General features: G+C 48.6%; 1 protein-coding gene across 2 annotated transcripts; it reads right to left on the reverse strand.

Annotated features, from left to right (window-relative positions):
- Positions 1–283: 283 nt before the first annotated feature.
- On the reverse strand, positions 284–23795 carry CAPSL (calcyphosine like). Of its 2 annotated transcripts, XR_004967661.1 has the most exons (7): positions 23728–23795; positions 16006–16142; positions 12982–13159; positions 12480–12689; positions 8630–8733; positions 759–948; positions 284–625 (listed from the first exon to the last, which is right to left on the reverse strand). XR_004967661.1 is itself a non-coding variant. In XM_036310200.1 (6 exons), exons 2-5 carry the CDS (start codon positions 16140–16142, stop codon positions 8632–8634), a joined length of 627 nt encoding a protein of 208 aa, XP_036166093.1. In that variant the 5' UTR covers positions 23728–23795; the 3' UTR covers positions 284–948; positions 8630–8631. The 2 variants fall into 2 exon arrangements, 1 of the variants encoding a protein (XP_036166093.1); XM_036310200.1 differs by having other exon boundaries at positions 284–948.
- Between the last annotated feature and the right edge of the window lie 490 nt (positions 23796–24285).

A 24285-nucleotide genomic window follows, 5' to 3' on the forward strand; every position in this document is an offset into this window, starting at 1 on the left:
TAAAAATAGTGTCAAAGTCCTGGGCTCCCCTGCAGCTCCAGAAAGTCTTCTGGGTTCCAGTAGGCACTTCCCTTTCCTCGTGCCTTCTCCTCCATCCTCACGGCCTGATCCAGCAGGTGTGCCCACTCCCGGAGAGCCCTGCTTCCGACCTGGTGGGCCAGCTGGTCTCCCCCACCTTCCTTTCCCACCTGATGCATTTATGTCCCCTGTTGATGCACGTGTGGGAATTTTCTGAGTTTATAGCCCTGTTTTAAAATATTAAAATAGCCCCAAAGTCATTAAGTTTTAGAGGAAAACCAACTTTATTCATAAAGTATTCACCAAGAGAAACATTAAAGCAAGCTCAGGAAATTCTACAGTGAGACATCCCTCCAATCCTTTCATTATCATCTCCTGCTATAGACTCCAAAGACAGTAAACCAGGGGAAGGTGTGGAGAGCAGCTATGGTTACACCTGTGAGAGGAAGAGCTATAACAAGAAGTGCATTAGTTCCCTAAGAACTACCTCCCAGCCCCACTACAAATGGTCACCTTCTTTCCTTCCTTCTTTTCTTCCTTCCTTTCTTCCTTCCTTTCTCCCTTCTTCCTTCATTTCTTTCTTCCTTCCTTCTTCCGGTTCTTCCTTCTTTATTATTTAAAAACATATAAATATATCCTCAGGCATTTAAGGAAATGAACCTGTTCTAGGTAATTAAGTAAGATAACTGGAGATCTATTGCTTTTACAATTCCAGATGGTTCAGAAACTTTGGTTCACACCTTATTAAAATCTAGAGCATTGGACTTCTTTCAAACTCATCCCACTCTCCAAGAGTCCCTGGTTTCCAAAGGAATTAACAGACAGAAGTCATAATCTCCAGGATTTTCTCATCATTAAAATGAAATAGGCGTCGGTGTCAATAGAAGCACTAACACCAGCGTAATAGTTCAAAAAGTCTTCTTCTGAAACCTGAGGGGGGTACAAGGCAAGGGAAGAAGAAGGGAATGGCGTCAAAATATGGGAATCACAGTAGAGCATTTTACATTCTTCCTGAACTGTTTCCTGTTGGGCTTGATGCGCCCCTGGCAGGTAAGCTGGGTCAGGTGAGTGGGGGCTGGCTTGCCTTCCCTCTAAGCGGGCTCTCGGAGGCGGGGCATCTGCAGGAGCCACCAAAGACCCGCCTGCCCACTGGCCAGCTGCAGCTCCCCCAGGGCCATCCCATGTTTGCATTCAGATAAAAATTACTATAATGAAGAGGTGAGCTCCTCAGGCACACTTTCGGCCACTCAAAGCCACTGCATGGCTGGTGGCTGATGTCTTGGAGAGAGCAGACATGGAACATTCCCATCTTCACAGGAGGCCCTGTAGGGCAGCCCTGCTCTGGAGCATACCGGTGCCTATTATTAATACTGTAGAGTAGAGCAGTTACTAGCTAAGGGAACAGGTAGGGAAAGGAAGGGAGTCTAGACCACACACCTCGGCAGGGACAGAACAAGAGAATGGGACACGTCCCAGGGTCCTTGGGCATTGAGGAGTATGTGACGTGATGCCTGGCATCCAACTGCAGGGCACAGGGACTAGCCTGTGGGAGTTGCTAGAAGGCAAACTCCCCCAACTTCTCAATTAGCCAGGATAAGTGTGAGTGCTTCATGGTGGTCCCCACGCCTCCTACAATGGGCAATGGAGTTAAGAGCAAAGACCCAAAGAGCAGGAGTCAGCCCTAGGCTCCATCTCTCTCTCCTTCACCTTAACCTCCCCTGTTGCTTAACACCAACCCATAGAGTAATACTGTTCCCCACGGGCCTGGAAGGGCCAACTCATCTTGGCTGCCATCACAAGGGTTTTGTGGGTAATTACAGTTTGTTCTTTTAAAAGCATGAGAGAGTACAATTTGAACAGGGCTTTATCATTTTCAGCGAAGAACTTTTATCACCTGTGACTGAAAGGTCACACAAAGAACATTTTTAAATGGTCCAAAAGCACCATCTGGGAGGCAAATTTTCAAAGAAGTGTGACATGTAACATGTTAGCTGATAAGAAGAAATAGATTTGGAAACTTTAAGGGTGTTTCATACAAACCTACATGAACTTTCTTATTGCATGAGTAGCTAATGTTTCAATATGTAAATTGAGGAAATTCTCCTAAATCAGAACCGTGTCAATGGTGAGGCACAGTTGAAACGGAAAATATGACAAGGTTGGCATATAAACTAAACCAGTGGTTCTCAACCTTCCTAATGCTGTGACCCTTTAATACAGTTCCTCATGTTGTGGTGACCCCCAATTTCATTGTTACAAATTGAACATAATTAAAGCATAGTGATTAATCACAAGAACAATATGTAATTATATATGTGTCTTCCAATGATCTTAGGCGACCTCTGTGAAAGGGTCATTCAACCCCCAAAGGGGTCGCGACCCACAGGTTGAGAACCACTGCACTAAACTTAGTGGCTTAAAACTTCTCCATCTCTGGTTCCTAGAAATGATGTCCTAAATATTGCCATTAGAGATGAGTTCTTGTTTTTAATGCATGGGTAGCTTACCACTGAGAGCTATGTATAGCTGTTTAAAGAAAACATTTTTAAATTTATATGACAGATATCTTGGAAATTCTGCTTTATCATGGTTTTTTCAGCATAATTGCTATTCAATTTCTATTTTCAAATACTACCAAGAGCCGGGCCAGAGTGACTCAGCTGGTTGAGCGTCGTCTGTGCACTGAAAGGTTGCCAGTTCGATTCCTGATCAGGGCACATACCTGGTTTGCGGGGTTGATCCCTGGTCAGGGCGCATACAGAAGGCAATTGATGTTTCTCTCCCACATAGATCTCTCTCTCTCTCTCTCTCTTTCTAAGCAGGTACTCGGATGAAGGTTAAAAAAAAAAAAAATACTATCAAGATAAGATTTACATGTAGGAACGCCTCCCTATCTAGAAAGTAACTAGTGTTACAGTTATGCAAATAAAGCACTGTTGACTAAGAAGTGGCCTGGAACTGTTTTAAAGGGCATGTGGGAAATTTTTATGAACAGCATATTAATTGCATGTATATGCAATTAAATATCTCCATGTACCTGTAGAGCACATATGAATGTAATTAGGTATAGCCCATATAATTCTTTTCAAATTACTGAAAATGCCCCCCCCTTTTTTTAGTATAGATGAAACAAAAGTAAATTTTCACTCAGACTCTATCTAAATGAGCTCAATTAGTGGAGCCTGAATTAATGGTAATTTACTATGCTCACTTTGCAGCTTCAAAGACAAGTAAATGGATGTTGAATGATATTGCTAAATGAGATTTTAGGCATGACTAAGTATGAAACTTGTGGGATGATGTTTGAATTCCCAGTTTCCTTGGAAATGAAAGTAATGACCTGGGTTTGCTAAGGCAATGCCCAACACTTGGTAATGGCCTACGTTCCTATAGCACTTTATCCCATCAACCTGGAAACAGGCCGAGGCTCCCTAGGACCCTGGGCGAAGCAACCACTCAGCCACCTGGCATCTTCTCTCCCTTGAGGCCCCCGTGCTGAAGTCTCTCTCAGAGCACAGATTAGCATCAGTTCTGCAGGTGGCCTGAGCGTTTCTAGGAGACCAGCAACTCAGACCTTTCAAGTTCAAGATCAAGATGTTCCCAGAATCAACACCAGCCTCTGAGTGCCAAGCATTAAGGTCAGTAAAGAAAAAGTTACTCGAGTCTTGTAATGACAGGATCACCAACTAGACACTCAGATCTCGCTTCATTTCAGGGGCTTCAGCTCTGGGTCCTCATGAACTGACTACAGAGCTGGCGCAGGAGGAAACAGGAGATGAAGGATAGTTCCATGGGCAGCGCCATGTAACGCTGGGTGGGACCCTTTGCACATTTGAGCTGCTTGCCCCTGGTCCAGTGCGAGAAGCAAGACCAGCAGCTGGAAGTCCCTGGTGCTCACAAGAACTTTGGTGAAACAGAAATGACTGTTAATACTCCATAGAAATAATAAGTAAATACATTCCATTTGTGATGCGTGGGGAGAAGAATCTAGAACAAAAGAAATAGTCGATTACATGTTGAGATGGCCTTTCCCCAATGCAGTATACCTTTCTGGTGGTTGCAAGTTCCTTTGTGGAAGCCTCGCTCCTGGCCGGCTGGCTGCTCATGTTTGCAGGGCGTTCCCTCCCTAAGAACACCTTCCACTCTGCACTGGCTTTGGCAGAGCAGGTGTGAGAACCAGACAAGCAGCCATGCTATTCTCAGAGAGGAAGAGCTGTTTCACCACAGCCTCTCACCGCACCCTGAGAGGGCAGAAAGGCCGCCGCTCACACAGGCTTCTCAAACCCCCATCAATCATCTGCTCAGGTTTCTCAACAGATTCCACCGGGCATCTGTTTTAGAGCCCTTACTTTTAGGGGATTCGTTTCGTGGGGGCATTTCAATCACAATAAAAGAACTAGCTCTCTCCAGCAACGTGTGCAGTTTCCATATAAGCAACTTGGACAAGCAAAACTGTGTTAGAGAGATCGGCTTTCAAAAGGAGCAGTTACACATCAATAACATTATTCGCAACCTATCAGATCCTGGCGCCTGTGTTTTTCCTGGAGCCAGAAACAGTTCTAAAATTTGAAATGCTGTTGCCTCTTTCAACAAGGCCTTAATTTAAAAGAACAGCCCGTAATTTCCAGGAAAGCAAGTTTGATGACTAATCTTGAGAACTGGAATTTGTGAGGTTTTTCATTCTAAGCCCAAAAGAGATAAGCGTAAATCCAGAAAGGTATACTACTCAGAGGGTGTTAGTAGAATTTCGTGAAGGGGGAGGAGGGAAGGCACCCACACACCGTCCAAGAACACACTGGTTGCATTAATCTCTCCACCTGATTAAACACCAGCAGGACGACGTCATCCCTAGGCAGCCTGATGCGGGTAGAATCGTCACCCCCTGTTCTTGCGGCTCAGTGAAGCATCCGCATTGGCCCAGAGACGCGAAGGGCCAACTGTCTGCCTCCAAGAATAGAGGGGGCTTTTCTTGCCTCGTCTTGATAGATTTTCTACCTTCAGCAAATGTCCTACCTCGTTCCTCAACACTCTGCCATGTGAAGGGCCTGCACAGCCCTGGCTGCTGACGCTGAATGAGACTCAGAGAGGGGAGTTTCAGTACCCATGCTTTCCGCCTCTCTGATCGCTTAACAACCATGGGCTGTGAGTTTGGTTTGAAAGCCAGTAGTTTTGTTTGCATTTATTCTAACTCAGTGATGGCGAACCTTTTGAGCTCGGCGTGTCAGCATTTTGAAAAATCCTAACTTAACTCTAGTGCCGTGTCACCTATAGAAATTTTTTGACATTTGCAACCATAGTAAAACAAAGATTTATATATTTTTTAATATATTTTTATTGATTTCAGAGAGGAAGAAAAAGGAAGAGAGAGATAGAAACATCAGTGATGAGAGAGAATCATTGATTGGCTGCCTCCTGCACACCCCCCACTGGGGACGGAGCTCGCAACCCAGGCATGTGCCCTAACCGGAATCGAACCTGGGACCCTTGAGTCCGCAGGCCAATGCTCTATCCACTGAGCCAAACCAGCTGGGGCAAGATTTATATTTTTGATATTTATTTTATATATTTAAATGCCATTTAACAAAGAAAAATCAACCAAAAAAATGAGTTCGCGTGTCGCCTCCAACACGCGTGTCATAGGTTCGCCATCACTGTTCTAGCTCATTGCTCTACTGCCAAGGATAGAACATGGCACATAGCAGAGGGTCAAGAAATACTTTCTGATGGGATGTATTTTCAACCTAAAACCATGATGTGTGCAAAGTCAATCTGCAGCCTACGTAGAGGGGCCCAGCCCACCATAACCCCCACACATGCCATCAAGTCACAAAGAACAACACACCATCCTCCAAAGTGCTACCAGGGTCTGGGAAGAAATCCTATCCAGGTTTGAATGTCTGTGTTAAGATCAGCCCCTCGGACTGGCTGGAAGAATTCTGCCTCAGTCTACAACTCATCCCAGTGGGTCTTAGATTTCCCATTTGCGTTATGAATGGAATTCCAGCAGATGTGAACCAGAGGCTGAGTCAAAGTCCCCTCCATTCTTGCGTAGGTTTGCCTTTGGGGGAGTTAGAACCCAGATTCAGCATGATATTAGTGGCTTGTTCTGACCAAACCTGACTCTCAGAATTTTTACATACATTGTTCCTGTTTCATAAAAAGCTGCTAAGTTCTTCCTCTTTTCTTCTTTGTTTAATTCCTATTTGGGGTCCAGGCCCAAAAGGTAAGGTTTTCAAAAGGGTTGCTTAGGAAACTTTCTTGTGTTGTATCTTCTGACCCAAGTGCTTACGTTTTAAATTGATAATGGAGTGATGTTTAAATTGTGTAAGTTAAATAAACCAAAAATAGATGCAAAAGTATTAACAAATGATTTTTAATGGCCTTTCTCTGTTCCTCCCACTAGGCCAGAAATCACAGATGAGACTCAGAATAGGAGAGGCGTGATCCTTGCCTGTAATCTTGCTACGGAGGGCGAGAGGCCGTTGGTGAATCCTAGCTCGTGGGCTCAGACCAAATCTGCTAGAGGGGCGGTGACTGAATGTGACCAAATGCACTGCGAGGCACGGGTTATCTAAGATCTGAGAGCTCTGCCCTGGGCCCCAATTAGACAGGAAGCACAGTACAACGGGGAAGACGAAGCTGATAGCTGCAGCCCAGTCCTCGTTCAGAATCACATGCTAACTCTACCGCCCAGTTAAGCGGAGCCATGAGTCATACCCAGAATCAAAGACAGAAATCTATCTAGAGCAGTAGGCTTGAAATCCACCGTGTCCAGGAAACTGGGGACCTGGCTGTAGCCACAATCTGCATAGTGCAGGCTCCATAGAACATGGGTATCTCTTCTACACATTTCTTCGTCATTTCTTCCGGATTTCTACATCATTTCTATATCCTCCCTCATGACACTTGGCATCTTCTGACCTGCCAGCCTCGATAGAAGCCTAGATAATCAATCCAATGGAAACCCAGACTTGTGTAATTAATTCCAGGGAAAGAGGAATTGTAGAGAAGTTAAATTACAGTTAACTACTTAATATCTTTGTTTCTGCCCTAGAACACGCTGTTGGCATGGGAGAAACAGTGGGATGAACTTGAACTCAACTATAATCCTAGTTTTGAGCTGATGTTTAATCACTTGGAGCCATGAGGCTGTACCCAAGGCCCTGGTCCCCAGTTCATACATTTAGAGCTTCCAGGCGGTTCTTATCCTCAACAAAAATGTCCCTCTTGCAGCCTGTGATGAGGATGAGAGTTTAGCTTCTCAACTACAAACAAAGTCATTGAAGGTGTCTCCCTTAATACCTGCTATAATTAACCTCTGAAAACATCTACTTCCACCATTTTTAGGTCAATGTATATCCTGACCTCAACTTCCAAGTCTGAGAAATAAAAAGTAAACAAGTGAACTGATACAAAGAATGGCGGTTATGTTCAGACCCTCAATCCAGAGTCACTTAAAGATATAAGATCTTAAAAAATACCATTGTCCCGATCCATGTCCCCAAACCAGGGAAAGAGGAGAGAGAAAGGGGGAGGGGGGGGCGTGTCCCCGAGGAAAAAGATAGACTGGTCATTACGCCCAGCACTGTAGCCAGAGGGCTGGCGAGTGCTTATCTCTGGCCCAGACACAGAACACAGCGCGAGGGCTGTAGCTCAGCATCTAGTTCCCAGACGCTGAGGGTGCCTGTGCGCAGAGGACTTCCCCGGGGAGCTGCTGGCACATGAACGACAGGCATGGAGGCGGGAGGAGAATGCTTTGAGCCACGAAGCATCAGGAGGGACAGTCTGCTTTGGAGCATGGCTGTGACCTTAGTCTGTGTCATACCGACCTCCCTATGCTGGTGGGAAAGTCAACGCTGTTGACCAACAGCAAGGAGAGGAGGGAGGAACAGTCCTCCAGGCGAAGGCTCGCTGACATGGTCTGCGTGCTCACAGGATGACACGTCCCCACCGTGGAGAACACAGCCCAGCCTCAAACTTCAACCACAGAAGCACTGAGAACAGTCCTGGCCCTGCTGCTCAGGGAAACGGCCCCCCGCCTTACACCAGCCTCTACAATGACCCCAAAATGTCATTTCAAATCCACTCCCCTAACCAAAGCTTCCCTAAACTGTGGTCAGAGAAGCAAGATTTGGTTATAGAATTGGGGGCAAAGCATGGTCTCCTTCTGGTCCCCAAATTGGGACTGAAGCACTTAAACATGGACAGTCATAAAAACAGGAATCCTCCACCTAGAAATGAACCGTCTAAAAGGAGGTGAAGATAGGCTGTGGCTGCCTGGGTGGGGTTATAGTTAAAATAGTCCCATTTTTATCACTGGCCAAGGAAGACACCTCATGTTATTGGTGTCATACCAATCATATCAGCCTGCCTCTAGGAGCTTTTCAGGTTTGATTTCAACTCATTTCTACTTTAGAGCTAAGGAAACAAGCTCAGAGAAGTTAAATTACAGTTAACTACTTAATGTCTTTGTTTCTGCCCTAGAACACGCTGTTGGCATGGGAGAAACAGTGGGATGAACTTGAACTCAACTATAATCCTGGTTTTGAGCTGGTGTTTAATCACTTGAAGCCATGAGGCTGTACCCAAGGCCCTGGTCCCCAGTTCATACATTTAGAGCTTCCAGGCGGTTCTCATCATGATGATGAAATACACATCGGTGTCGATGGACGCGCTCACCCCTGCGTAGTAGTTCATAAACTCCTCGGGGGTCACCTGCAGGAGAGAGTTAGAAACAGAAACGAAACTTTGCTTCTGGCCGGCTCAGCGGGGCCCATCTCCAGGACCTGCCAATGAAAAGGACCTTCCAATCGAGGGAGCTGAGGAGTGGGTCTAAGACGCTAAGAACAAAGTGAAGTGAAGGGCGGTGGGTGTGGGAGGCACAGGGGAGAGAGGAAGAAAGGCTTGCAAATGTTCAGATCGGTGGCCTGAATGGAAAGTGAGATCCGGTTCTCTCTTTCTGTGCGAGCAGAAGCCCGTCTGTTCAGATAAGTGAGCCTGAAACTCAGAATAAGAATCAAGAGTGTTTAACTGCAGCTGATACTTTCTCTCTGTGACACACCAAAACAACCCCTCAGGCCCTTGTTTCAGAGCGAGTAATGTTTTACCTTTCAAAACGTGGAGTTCTGTCCTGTGGGTAAAGAAACCATTTCGAGTTAACCATGGTTAGAAAACTCATAAAATATGTTCGGGTTATCTACATACACTCTGTAACATCCTTACGGTATTTAAAATTATGAGAAAAAATTTCTATAGGAGATAGACTCATAGTCCCTCAAAGGCCAATGTCATCCAGAGTTTCAAAAATACTTATAATGAATATAACATTCACATATGCACACATGGACACTTCAAAACCTCAATATTTAAAAAATAAGAAGTGAAAGTCTTCCCCCAGTCAGGGTGGGGTTGAGGGGGAGAGTCGGGTGAGGACGGACAGCTTCACACATTATTTGGTGGCTTCTGTGCCTCCACCCAAATGGCTTCTGGCACCAGGCTGCCCAAGAGTGGAGGGTAGGGTGTGGCTGCAAGACCTATGACATCATTCCGTGACTGCGGCAAACCCCAGTGACTTCATGCTACGTGACAGCTGAGCCTAAGCTATTAAAAGCTCACCAAGTTGAACATCAATCTTGCCTAAGGAGTGCACCAACTTTCTTGTCTGATTCTAAATTCTTATTTGGATACCAACTTTATTTTTTAAGCATAACTGAGAACACTGGCTTCAAGGACAGTTATAACTTCACCATAAGAAGTCTTAGTGTGTAAAACAACTCAATTTGAAAATGATGAATTAGAAGCTAATTGTTCTCTTTATAAAAGAATTTACCCTGGACTTTCTTGACCTGGACAGGTCCTTGTGTGTTGAAAATATGATTCAACGCACAAAAGTTTAAATCACACCTCACTTGTCGGACACATTTTCATTCTGTCTAGTCAATCCCTGCAAAGCGCTTAACACAATGCCCCGTAGATAACAAGTGCTCAACAAATGGCGCCCTGACCCATAGTTATGCTAAATGAGATTAGTGTGTGCATTACAGCCAGCAGTTAAACACAGGCACTTCTGAATCTTTTAGAGGCAAGAATCTCAAACATGAATGTGAATAAGAGTTATCTGGGGCACTTATCACAACTGTCAATCCTTGCTTGAGCTCCACCACCGCCCCCCCCAAAAAAAAAATATCAGATTCTGTCGTTTATGCCATGCAGCCAGCAACTTGCATCATTAATAAAATAAGTAAATAAAATAAAAAGAATGATGACCATGCACAGTCAGAATGGAGTAGCAACACAGAGTCTGTGACGGTCAGGTGACAGTGAGTGCTGGAACTGCTACAAACCCCAGTGACCTTTCTGAGCTTACCATGCACGCTAAGGCAAATGTCAAAAGGGAGAGGGGTGGGAACTCGAATCAGCTGAATCACAACTGGCTGCGCTGACTGGGTTAGAGCTGAGGGCAGCGAGGTTTCCCGTGGCAACGAGGAGGAACCACCTGCAGAAGGGAGGCGAGCACCCCCGGATCCAGGTGGCGTTGGGCTAATTTGGGGAAACGGCAGTTGACTATTTTTCCACAGATCAAAGAGCAGCGATATTAGAAGAAAACAAAGAGTTCTGCTATCTCTGTCCCCAAGCATTTGCTCTATGGAATCTGGGACACACCCCCCCCCCTTGTTTTAATCTCCCCCTGCAATCCCCTGAGTCTAACGTGGAGGACACGTCTCTGTCCCCGGCAGGAAGATGCCAGTAGAAAGACAAGAACATGCTCACTCCTATCCCGCTCACCCCTGCTAACTGGACTCCCCAGGAGGCTTCGTGGAAAAGGTTGGGGAAAGTCCCTTCGAGGGGGAGGCTAGTTTCCCCTTCCTATCATCGCCATCTCTTCTTCCCGCCCACTGTCCCACTAATCCTTCTTGTGTGGCACAGGGGTTGGGGTGGCCTCCCCAGGGGTCTGCCCCGCTGACTATCAACCCAGGAGAGAATGCCCTTCCCCCATCACCATGGCCTTCCAGACACCTAAGAGCAGAGCTGGTTCTGGGTCCCAAAGTCCATTGATGGCTGTGGATAAGACTCATGGCATTTTGGTCTTAGTCTTAACATAATTATAAAGATATAATTCCTGCCCAGCCAGTGTTGCTCAGCAGTTGAGCATCGACCCAGGAACCAGGAGGTCAGGGTTTGATTCCTGGTTCAGGGCACATGCCTAAGTTGCGGGTTCGATCCCCAGAAGGGGGTGTGCAGGAGGCAGTCCATGGATGCTGGTCCTCTCTCATCGATGTCTCTGTCTCTCTCTCTCTCCCTCTCTTTCTTCCTCTCTCTCTACAAATCAATTTAAAAATTAAAAAAAAGAAAAGCGATAAGTGCTGAACCTACCAAGCTATGCATTTGTAACTTGAAAACAGGAGTTAATGGAGAGGGGGTGGTTGCTTTTTTTTTGTCTCTCTTCTCTCTCTCTCTCTCTTTCTCTCTCTTTCTCTCTCTCTCTCTCATTTTTATTGAATGCATTAGGGCAATGTTTGTTAATAATATAGGTTTCAGGTATACAATTCTCCAACACATCATCTGTATATTGTATTGTGTGTTCACCAACTCAAGTCAAATCTCCTTCCATCACCATTTATCAGCCCTTTACCCTCTTCTACCTCCCCCCACCCCTCTTTCCCTCTGGTACTCATCGTATTGTTGTCTGTGTCTATGAGTTTTGTTTTTGTTTGTTGTTGTTTTTTGGCTTAATTCCTTCACCTTTTTCACCCACCCTCCTCACCCTCTTCCCCCTGGCAGCTGTCAGTCTGTTCTCTGTATCTATGAGTCTGTTTCCATTTTGTTTGTTAGTTTTTTTGTTAATTAGATTCCACATATGAGTGACATCATATGGCGCTTATCCTTCTCTGACGGGCTGATTTCACTCAGCTTGAAGTTTACTGTGCTTTAGAAATGCAAGCTAATTACAAAGTCTACTGAAGATGAAATCAGAATAAATGCTGGCATTCCTTTCACTAAAGCTTCCCTTAAATGCCATTTCCGCAGAGCAAAGTGTGACGACAAATGAGAATGTGTGTAAAACAGCAGTGTCCTGAAAAGCCCTGTAAAAAGCCCAAAATATTGAATTATGGTCTCATTAAATATGTTTTTATAGTCTAGTTTGTTGGAAAGTGTCTAGCTGTGTGTAGTACATATGGTAACATGAAATGGAATGTTTAATCCAAATACCCCATTCTCCTGTTGATGGGTAACTAGCTGTGGGCAGATCCCCTACTGATATATGTACACACACACACACACACACACACACACACTTCTTACTACTGTAGTCTTCAACTTTCTAGGTAGTCACTAAGGATATGTTTTACTTCTATTTATAGCATCTGTAACATAAGTATTTTTAAAGCTTTGAGCCTACTTCCTATATATTTACAATTCCAAATTGGACAGAAGAAATTCCACTTGGATTACGCACTTACCAATCCGTCTTTGTCATAGGGGGAATCAAAGTTATCCAGAAATTTCCGGAACACTTGTTCCTCAGACCAGTCTCCGTTCTGGTACTTGGGATGGTGTTTCACGTTGTACACCCCCCGGAGGTCTTCAATGGTTATGACGCCGTCTCCAGTCTTGTCTAACTTGCGGAACGCTTGCATAATCACCTCTCTTCTGGCTCTGGACATTGGGGGCTGGGTAAATAGAAAAGGCACACACAGACGGACACAACCAGAGGAGCTCTTTTGTACCCCACGTGATAAACCATCTATTCCTCCCCATGATGTGTAATTAGAGGAATTAATTAGCTGTGTGCCATGACATGGTTTGCACATGAACGCCCCCAGGTCCCTAAGTCTGCTCTGCCTCTCCCGCCCATCGCCTTCACAGAGCACTCCCCGCTTCTGAAAACAAAACCTCACGATGGCCAACCCAGACCACATGGAAGTCACACTGGCCAGACCCACTGGCTCCTGGGCCACTTACTCTCAAGGTGAGCAGAAACTCGTTGAAGTCTATTGTTCCATTTCCGTCTTTATCGAACCTCCGGAAAAGCTCCTCTGCCTCCTCCTTTTCCATGACCACCGCGTAGTCATTTAACCCTTTCACGAATTCTTTGAAATCAAGAGTTCGGTTATTATTGTCATCCATGATTCGAAACACTCTGAAGAAAATACACACACACAATTTTTTCAAAAGTCACAGAGCACAAGACTTATAAAGAAAACCACTCTCAGGGCTTTTCAAGGTAAAATACAGAAGTCTTCGGTTCTTCCCCGTGCCCACCTCCTGAACCTGGCCAGTCTCTTCCCAGCATTTCATAAAAGCAAAAAAAAAAAAAAGTACTTTGGGGGGAAATGTCCTGTGTAATTCCAAGTAAATGACATTCTGGCAAAACTATAAAAACAGTCAAAAGATGGGGGAGGCAACAAAATGGGTGAAGCATGGGGGATTTTACAATGAAACCGCTCTGTGTGGCATATGGTGGTGGATACATGACATTCCGCATTTGCTAACGCCCATGAACATGCACAGTACAAAGAGTAATCAGCCCTAACCTGTTTGGCTCAGTGGATAGAGTGTCGGCCTGCAGACTGAAGGATCCCAGGTTCGATTCCGGTCAAGGGCACATCCCCAGTAAGGGGGTGTGCAGGAGGCAGCTGATCGATGTTTCCCTCTCATCGATGTTTCTGACTCTCTATCCCTCTTCCTTCCTCTCCATAAAAAAATCAATAAAATATATTTTAAAAAAGAGTAATCAGTAATGTATATGGCTTTTTAAAAAATACTTAGAAGGCCAGGGAATCCCAGACGGCGACCAGTGGATCTGACTGCACTATAAAGGTTTGAGACAAGCTCACTGAAGGGCGGGGGGGTGAGGGGCTGACTTAACCAACTTTGGAACTGAATCGAGTCGGTAAGACTACAGGGGCAAGGAGCTGCACACAGCCCTCCCCTCTGCTGATAAAGGCACTTCCCATGGAGATGAGCTAATGACTGGGCCCTGCTGTTCGGGTGTATTGGAATTGAACAATTAAGTAAATGGATGGCAGATGCGGGGAGCCAGGTTTCTCACTGTGGGAAAGGGCATGAATCGATAAGCTAGGGGAGGAGGCCAGAATGATCTGATTCACCCGGAAATAGGTTAGAGTTGGAGACATCCGTATGAGCTCCAGTTTAGTTTGACATAAGCACTGATGATTACATATAACATTTATAGAAATATAGATAAATAGATAGATTAATATACACACGTATATTTCCTTGTTCTGTCAGCTCAGAGGACCTAGAAGTGACACGCCAGCAACAAGAAGCACCTCTGGAGCCTAGAGCTTGGTGCCTAACACAAGTCTCCAATAACCGGAAGTGGGCTTCTTAGAGAAATTGCTGACTCGAAGATGGGGGCAGAATATATGTGAGATGAGCTTTAGTATCTCGTACCCGAAAGTAAGAAAGTGCCCCAAACAAACACACAAAACCTTACAGAGATGTGGATACGTCAATGGGGCCCAGGGCCAACAGAAAGAACTCCTAAGATAAAACTAGAATAATCTGAGCAATAAATTAAAGTAGTGTTGGGTTGTAACCTAAAGTATGAAATAAATACCCATGAGTCCATATTGGTGTAGGTAAATGGTTGAATAAATAAATGTGGGGGAAGAGACAGCTTGCTCTTAAGGAAGAATTCCAAATAGATTCTGTTCACGCTCTGCCCTCGAGGAGGAAAAGCATAGTCCCCTCTGCCTACATTTTAGAGGCTTCACAGAGACTTCCTTCCAAAGAATGCCATAGGCAGAGGGAGGGGGAGCCGGACAGACACTGTCTCAGGCAGGTGATCCAGGCCAACACCAATAGTGAGAAATCAGGTTGACACCATGCATCCTTGAGAGGATACTGTGGTCCCAGACAACCGTAACCCCGTCTAATCGTGAGGGGAAAGGGGGAGGGACCCCCACTTCAGTTGAGGAAAGATTCAGGGAAGGGCAAGACCAGTAAAGGGGAGGGGGCAGAGGGCACAGCCCAGCAAAAGGCCAAGGATGAGATAGTGCCTGTTCACAGTAGACTGGCTCTCGGTGGAGGGGCTGGTAGGGTGTGGGGTGGAGACGGCGGTGGCAGCAGGAGGGACTGGACTGGATGGCCCAGGAGAGGAAGAGGGGGTGGTGGCCCTGAGGGGTCTGTGCCAAGGACAATGAGGTGGACCCAGGATGAGAGATGCCAAGGTTGAAGTGATATGACATGGAAGGGAAGTGGGCGGGGCTTCCCATTGGACTGTGACAGCCTGGCCACCGGGCCCCTATGCCCACAGACCTGGGCTTAGGTGAGAAAGTGGGACTGTTGAAAATGACACTCCCGGCGCACAGCACCTGTGGGAAGTGAAGCCTCCCACAGCCTCCAGGTGTGGATCCCTGTGTAGTGGCTCTCGGCCTCCTAGTCCAAACTCCTCATGAGCCCTGGAGGAGCTTGTTCCCATGGGAGTCCCCGTGAGTCACCTGTGAGTCCCCGGACCTGCACAATGCCCAGGGCAGGCACCAATCAGGGGGGCTTACAATCCTTCCCGCGGGGCTTCCCAGTCCCAGGGACTCCTCGCTCTAGCAGAGGGCCGAGACCAGGCCCTACAGAGCTGGGGCCCCCTGGCGCTGAGCTGAAACCATCCCACGGGCGATTTCAGGGCCCGGGCAAGTGAGCGAGACAGGACCGCCTGAGAGGGAAACCACATTCTACAGCCATGTCTCAGTCACTGCCCTCCCCCCTCCTCCGAGCCCCTGTGGTCGCAGCTTCTGGAGCCGCTCCCTGTGCCGCACTTTCTCAGTGCAGACATGGGCCCGGCCGAGCCTGGGACTAAGAACCAAACATGGTCCAAGGGATCAGTTCTCCCACCCTTGGCATTGACGATGCAGGAACCGAGAGCCCAGGAAGAAGAGGTGTGCTCAAGGCCACACCGGTGTCCGCCCCGCCTGGCGTGTCCTGCCTTTCTCCTCCATGTCCCCGCCACCAGGGCCCGGGTCCTACCTGCCAAGTCCTTTGATGCCCGCGGAGCCCCGGGCCAGGCACTGCAGCCGGAGCCGCTCAATGGGGTCGGTGGCCGTGGTGAGCTTTTTCTTGGCCTGGACCGCCATCTCTCGGTCGTGGCGCGCTGTCCCCGCCATCTGAGAGGGAAGCCACAGCCCATCAGCAGAGCGCCGGCCTTGTCACCTGCCTCTGGCTGGACATTTATCTCACTCACTTCCCAAGGACACCCTCAAACCTCCCAGGTTTCCCAGGCTTAGGTGTGCCTGTCACCTTCTCACTTACTCCTCTGGTCCTGAGGAATCTGATTTCTGCAACCTGGACAATAGCTTCAAACATGCGGCCATTCCTCTGTATGTTTTCACCTTTCTGAGCTCCCTGCCACCCCTTCCCCCCACCCCCACCCCACCCCCCGCTGCCGCCCCCGCTGCCGCCCCGCCATCACATGCAGCCCTTTTCTCTCAACTCTTTTTGAGCCAACCTTCTATGCTGTATGCTTTTTTGTTGTTGTTGTTAATCCTCACCCAAGGACATTTTCCCATTTAGTTTTAGAGAGAGTGGAAGTGAGGGGGAGAGACAGAGAGAGAAACACTGAGGTGAGAGAAACACATCGATTGGTTGCCTCCCACAGGCGCCCTGACCAGGGCTGGGGATCCAGCCTGCAACCGAGGTACGTGCCCTTGACCAGAATTGAACCCAGGACCCTTCAGTCTGGGGGCCAATGCTCTATCCACCAAGACAAACTGTCTAGAGCTATGCTTTATTCTTTTCCTTAGAATTCTCCATTTTTCCTTTGACTCCACATCTAATTTTCTCCTTTTTGGTCCAACCATTCATTGTTGTTGCTTCTGCCTCCACTGAGATTCTCAACACTGATTCCTCCCGCAACTAGTATGTCTTCCTTGATTAACAGGTTAGTGTCCATTTAACACCTGACTGGGTTCTCAGGACAGAAACAAGGTAAATAGACACCATCTCTCCGGACAAACAGATTTATCTTTTTTTTTCCTCTTGTTTTGCTTGTTTTAAATATGCAGAAGTGGGAGGGAGGGTGGGTGTGGCGAAGCTACAGCTCTTAGGGGTCCCTGAGCGATGTACAGAGTCCTGCAGGTGGGCCTGGGTTCTGAGAACCCCCATGATAGTGCAAACCCCAGGGCTGGGAGCCTGGAGACCGGGTTCTAGTTCTGAGTCGTGCACGAAGGCACCAGGCACCAGGGCAGGAGTCTGTCCCAAAACGTATCACCGAGATCACAGCACTGCACACAGCTTCCCTGACTGCAGAAAACCCTGTCCGAGCACCTGGGAGTCTGCGTGGTCACAACAGAGCCCACCCAGCCAGGCCCTGCCAGGCCCGAAGATGCTGACCATCCGATGCACGTGGCCGCAGCGCCCCCTGGTGCTGGCATCGCGTCTGCGCATCCCCGGGGCCAGGCGCTCTGTGGGTCCATTGCTTCAACAAGTGTCTGCAAAGGCTCAGGGCGTGCAGCGCCCGGTGCTGGGGCGGGAAAGAGGCCGTGAGGGACGGTGCCCAGGGCCTGCAGGAGGGGGGGCGCCACCCACTACTGAGCTGCAACACGTGGGACCAGGGCGGCCACCCGCTGGGAGGGGGGCTTTCTGAAGCCTCAGAGGAGGAGAGGTCCGCCTTCATCCTAAGAAAGGGGGCAGCTCTTCGTCCTGGGGCCCTGGGGAAGGAGGAAGGAGGGGCAATGTATATTCCCGAGCGCTGGGGGCAGTGATGAGAAAATAGCAGGATGCAGGCGTGTGAGTGGGACTGGAAAGTTGGGGGGTGGGGTCCTGGGCGAGAGAGAGTCGTGGAGATGGGGAGCGGATGTAGGGAGGGGAGGTGGGAAGGGGAACTGGAGACAGGGGACCCTGGGCAGATCACACAGAGCCTGGGACACCGGGTCGGGAGTTTGGGTTCCGTGCTGAGAGATCTTGCTGGTGGCTCCCCACCCCGCACCCCCACCCCGTGGCCGGTGCACAGGGACAGTCACGGAGCGATGCAGTGCAGAGGCCTGGAGAGGGCGGCACAGGCTGGGGGGCGCCAGCAGCACAGCCCAAGCACCCTTTGTGGCATCGCAGCAGGTCTCCTTCGTCCCGCGGTCCTGGGCGCAGCTGCCTGCACTATCAACGCCCGCTGCCTGGTGTGGAGAAGCACGGTGGGCCATGGAAATCTGACAGCTCGTGGAGGCTTGTCTTCGTGACTCAGCAGAGTCCATGGGAGTCCTCGTGCTGAATTCAGGGACAGGTTACTGACTGGGAGAGGGGGAACCACTCAAGCCCCAGGCTGCACTTTATTGGGTTGTCTTTGGTGCCTCCTAGTGGCAATGAACTGAATTACACATTCTAATCTCTGCCTGCCTCCCTCCGCCCCCAAGGCTGGGTTGAGTCTACAGCCAACAACCTGCAACACGGAGGGTGGTCTTAGGGCCAAAGAGGGCGCCCCCCAGGCATCCATAAAGGGAAAGCACCCCAAATCCTCTCTGATGCAAAATCCAAAGGAAAGTTCTCACTCCGCCCTCTGAAGAACTTTGGTTTCTCTGACACTACAGCCCAGTTTTCCTCTCTCAGGAAAAGACAGGTGGTCACATGAAGGCGCTGAAGCAGGTGTGGTGAGTTCAGAGGAGCGTTGGTCTGTGTAAGGGCAGGGGGGCAGGGGGAGCACAATTAGGAATCAGGAAGGCACTGCAAGCACGTGGGTGCGGGAGGGAGCCAGGTGAGTCCTGTCCACCCAGTGAGGAGGGAGAGCAGGCTCACCTGGCTGGGCAGGGAGGTCCCTGAGCAGCCCTTTGCAGGCCCTGCTTGGGGTGCTGAGATAGACGGGGGCCAGCGTGCACTGGGAGGAAGTGCCCTACTGAACAGATGACATAGCCCCGCCTGTGAGAACTACCTGCAGAGCAGGCCAGTCTCCCCAAGGCCTCCCCCGCCTGGAAGCCATGGAGCCCATTCCCCCACAGCCAGGCCTTGCAATGCTTTCCCTTCACATTTTTAGGCAGCACCTGTGCCATTGCATTAGCCATTTCAATAGCAGGGGCCTGGAGTTGCTGTAGTAGCACCATGTGATCTCAGAAAACATTCTGCTCTTTAGAGAGAAGAGAGGAGAAAGCCAATGTAAAGAGCAGGTAGCTACTGATCGCACTTGCCAGGCCTCACACCGGTCCCCCGCAGCAGGAAATGTATTTGCTGCAAATGAAGTTCACATCCAAGTCAGCATGATTCCCGCCCCTGCTAGCTCCGTCCTGACCTGCGAATAGGGCCCGGTCCCGGGGGACGGCCAGACCTGCGGGGTTTTCTTCTTTCTCTCTCTACTTGGGACCTGGCTGTGAGACTGAAATGTTGACTCAGACTCAGTGGAGTTTGTTGTACTTGAAGGCAATGGCTGCCACCTCTTCTGACTCAGTTCGTTCAGTAAGTTAGCTATTACTACACGGTCGGTGATGAAAACTGGGGGGTCCATAAGGAGTTTCCCCTGAGACAGGGCCCCTCTGGAGTAAATATTCGGACCCAGTGCTCAGCGTGGCCCGGCAGGCGGCGAGGATGTCCCGGTTCCGAGTCGGAGAGGAGAGACTCAGTTTGAAAAGAGGGCCGGTTTCTGCTGTAGAAAACTGGAAGCCCCCAAAGAGATCTACGGACAGGTGTGCGTCAGTGTCCACATGAGAGTTCCTTCATCGAGCCCCCCTGTTTTCACTGTCATTCGCTAATTAGTAATATCAGTCAGTAATACCAATAATAAAAAACAGCAAACGGGAGGCCAGACGTTCTAAGCGTGGTCATCTGGGCAGCGTCCCCGGGTGACTGCAACTCTCACGCTCCCCAGGGAGAGGCGGGTCCATTCCCTAAGTCCCTGGGCGGAGGGATGGCACAAAGGGGAGATAGGCACATGCGCAGTGAAGTCCAGGTGGCAGAGGGGCGGGGCTTGCTGTCAGTCTAGCCTGGGAGCTGGGGGGGGAGGGGTGGGGGGACCCATCAGGAGCATCAGCACATCACTTCATGGGGTGGGTTCTATCAAAATTGATGCCCTAGGGCAGTGATGGCGAACCTTTTGAGCTCGGCGTGTCAGCATTTTGAGAAACCCTAACTGAACTCTGGTGCCGTGTCACATATAGAAATTTTTTGATATTTGCAACCATAGTAAAACAAAGACTTCTATTTTTGATATTTATTTTATATATTTAAATGCCATTTAACAAAGAAAAATCAACCCAAAAAATGAGTTCGCGTGTCACCTGACACGCGTCTCATAGGTTCGCCATCTCTGCCCTATGGGATGTCAACAGGGACCCCGAAAGCCGGGCCACTTGCCCGAGAATGTGCCACAAGTCAGGGGCCGGGTCAGGACTGACATCCAGTTGTAAGCGGTCGCACTCGGCAGCTCCGCCAACGTGCTGGCAAATCGCTCTGGGAATTCAGAGAAGGTCCGTGAAATGAGAAGAAGGAAAGAGCCAGCTTCAAGGAAGAGTCTGCCCGGCGTGCCGGGAAGATTTTACCGCGGAGAGAAGTGGGGGACATGAGTGCAGAGCAAAGCCTGACACCACGGGCCCTACACATCCTAAACATGCCCCCCACACCCCTCACCTCGGGGTCCTTCCTTGAGTTTCCAAAACCTTACGGCTCACTGTGGACTCTGACTCACTGACTGGGCAATTTCACTTAGTCTCTTCCTCTTGGAGCCATAGTTTTGGGTTTGTTTGTTGGTTTGTTTGTTTAAATAAAGTGATGTGTCCTGTGTGTGTTTTTAAACTTAAACTCAGAGCTACTGTGCCGATTATCTTCTATTCATTTATTCTTTTCCCAAACGTCATTTCAAACGTTGTTTCTGCAACGTGCAAATATAGGAAAGATTTGGTTTGGGCTTGGCTTGCCAACTCCCACATAAGAGTTAAGCATGGTTCTATGTCATCTATATTTACCACATAAGCTTACTGTGGAAATAAGAAGTCACCGAAGTCCGGCATCTCACCACAATTTCCTCTGCACCCAAGTGCGTTTTCTTAAGATGTTTAAAATTCAGGTTTCAGCCATGTCGATATGCAGGTACTCCCAGAGCCCATCTCTGTGAACTGTAGTCTTTTATTCTTCCCACTGATCTTTGGAATATGAATTAAGTCCTTATTTTAATGGTTATGATATGGCCCAACTTAAAAATGTTTCATGCCGAAACCGGTTTGGCTCAGTGGATAGAGCGTCGGCCTGCGGACTGAAAGATCCCAGGTTCGATTCCGGTCAAGGGCATGTACCTGGGTTGCAGGCACATCCCTGGTGGGGGATGTGCAGGAGGCGGCTGATCAATGTTTCTCTCTCATCGATGTTTCTGACTCTCTATCTCTCTCTCTTCCTCTCTGTAAAAAATCAATAAAATATATTTTTTTTAAAAAAAAAGAATGTTTCATTGATATCGTTGTTATAAAGTATTTACTTCATACAAGTTCTGGATATTTCACATTATTCATTCAACCAGGGGTGGGACTAGACTAGGTAAGGTAGGTGCCTAAGGCACAATGTTTAAGGTGGCCCTCAATCTCAAGATTGTGCAAATGGCGGCCTTGCACTTGCCCAAACCTGAGAGTGAGTGTTTTCTTAAATAGTTTACCCCAGGTACCTACCACGCCTCCCCCAAGTCCTGGTACTAAATTCAATATATGTTTATTGGATGCTTGTTATGTGCCACACAATAGCAGTGAATGAGACAGCCAAGGTCCTGGTCAGGCGTTTACCCTCCTCAGGGTAGTCTTAATTGTGTTGAATTTGAATTACAAACGTGTTCCAGACACTGCCAGCTGGCTGATTCAAAGGCCATGCCAGCCTCCTTTCTTCAATACATTCCCGTTTCAGTTGGGGGCCACGTGAAACAAGTTCTGACCAAAGAGAGTCACCTGGAAGTTCTGAGGGCTCAGGGCAAGTGCTCCTATCGCTTTGCCTCCTCCTGCCTTGAACAGAAATGCAATGTCTGGAGCTATGGCAGCCTTTATGCAACCATGAGGGAAGAGCCAAGAGAATCACAGACACCAACTTAGAGGCCTCGTGTCTCTGAGTGTCTGAGTCGGTGTAACCAGCTGCCTAAGGTCACACTCCTGTCACGGGAGAAACACAAGCTTCTATTTGTTGGCTGCATTGTTGGTCAGGGCCACTGTTACTTGCAGCCAAAGGTTTCCCTAACTGTTACAATCGGCAAACGCTCCCTCCTTCAGTGTTTGGGTTGGCCCTGGTGACTGACCTTGGCCGGTGAAATAACTAGCAACCCAGCGTGGGGAGAGGTTCGGCCCCCTCTTCTCTCAGTGGCATTTTATCCACATTTAGGAGCCTCTCGGTGTTTCTGGCTATGAAAGAGTGAGAGAAACTGCTTAGCATGTTACTCAGGGACCCACGCAGCTGACACAACGTGCTACAGACCCAAGTTTAATAAAAGTCAGAGGCCCAGGGTGACTGGTCCTTGTCATCATGAGCTTCCCCTGGGCGTCTCCTGCCCCAGCTGCCTCATAGCCCTCTCCTTGCCCTCCCCCCTCCCTCTTCCCTCTGCTCCACCTTCAGTCTCTAGGGTTTTTCCCAAGAAATTACTGGCAATCTATTCTGAGTCAGGCAGCCAGGCAGGTGGAAGGTCTTAAAGAAGCAGAGTGAGAGAATATCTAAACTGCAGGAAGGACGCACGGCTTCGGCTGGGTTTGTTTTCCTAAAAAGAACAAAGGAACAGAGCTTGTCCTGAGCTCGCAGGTTTCATGACTAAACTCTCAGAAACAACCAACCCAGCAGGTAATTTCCAAAGGCCCCGTTTTGTTCGGGGTCCAAACCCGCTGAAAGGACAAACCCCACTGGGCCTCATCCTCCACCAGCAGATGATGGAGAGACACAGCTCTGGCTACCATATGGCTTCTGCAACATGAATCACCACAATCACCTACGTGTAACTCTTTTACAGTCACTGGGAATGCTCCTTTTGGAGTCACTGGTCTGTTGAATGTTTATTTTGTAGCCACTTAGAAACCCAGTCAATTGTTTGTATCCTTCCTGCTCTAAACTGAAACTTCCAGAAAAAAATCAAGAGGTGCTACGCAGCAGCGAGGTTCTGGGGCTCCTTGATTCCCCTGGCCTCCCCTGCTCCCTTTTTCCACAGGCCTCCCCAAGACCGTCTCTTGCATTTTGTCACCAGCCAAAGCTGGTCTCCTCTGAAAGCTCAAATTCAGCCTCCAGCTCCTGCCACCGCTCAGTGTCGTTCTCCAACCACAGGTGCTTGTGACCTTGGGAACTGCTAGACTCCTGAGCCTGCATTTTCATCACAGCCATTGCCGGCTTATTCCTCCCCTCCCCGTTCTAGACACTTGCATGCATCATTCTGACCACTCCTTTCCAGCACCTTCTCTCTCATTCTTCCCTGTGAGTCTCCCTCCATCCCTCATTTAACCTGCCTGAGCTCAGTGTTATCAATGGTCACCCAAGCTGGTTACGGCAGTTCCACCACACACTGCACACTCCAGTACCCACCACACAGGGGCTGCTGAGTGATCTTCATTTCCTTCTCCTACCCCGAATGAAATGCATGACTGTACACCTGCATCTCACACCTAGTCCCAGAGATGAGGCCACCAAGAGCTCGCATCAACCTTTAGAGTTTCTCTTTGGAAAATACCATCTATCTTATTATTATTATTATTATTATTATTACTGCTATTATTGTTACTATTTAGCCAAAACAAAATAAAAGTGGTAATAAATTTGTAAAAGTTGATTTACCTTAAATGCGAACCTGTTGCCACCAGTTGCTTGGAACTGAAACTATGGACGCTCTCTCCTGCATCTGGAAGATAGGCCCCGCCCCTCCCCTTTGCCTCCTCCCTCTTACCTATCCTCACACCTCCTTGCCTGCCTTCTCCCTGCCCATTGGCTGGCTAGGAATACCTGCTGCAGACTCACAGCCTGATTGGCTCAGCTCGCTGTCAATCCCTAGGGCCTGGCCTTTTCTCAAGTTTACAGTGTGGTTGCCTAGGAGATCCAGGGGCTGTGAGAGTCTGTTTGCCCTAAGAGAAAAGCCAGTGGGAAGCTTCACTGGCAACTGTTTGGTTTCTAGAAGGGCATTGGAACTTGCCTCCCATGTTTTATCAGAGAACCTTCAGCAAATTCTCTGACTTCTCTTAGGCACCCCCTTCCTGGCCTCCTGTTGTCCCCGCAGGGCTCACTGCCAGGCTGTGTCAGCAAGCAGCACACGGGGGAGCAGGCAGGTGCAGTTACAGGGACTGAGTCCTCCCCCCCACCCCCCAACACACACACACCCATCCACTCGCCCATAGGATG

The sequence above is a fragment of the Myotis myotis genome, unplaced genomic scaffold, assembly GCF_014108235.1.
Source record: "Myotis myotis isolate mMyoMyo1 unplaced genomic scaffold, mMyoMyo1.p scaffold_m19_p_5, whole genome shotgun sequence".
NCBI lineage: Eukaryota > Metazoa > Chordata > Mammalia > Chiroptera > Vespertilionidae > Myotis > Myotis myotis.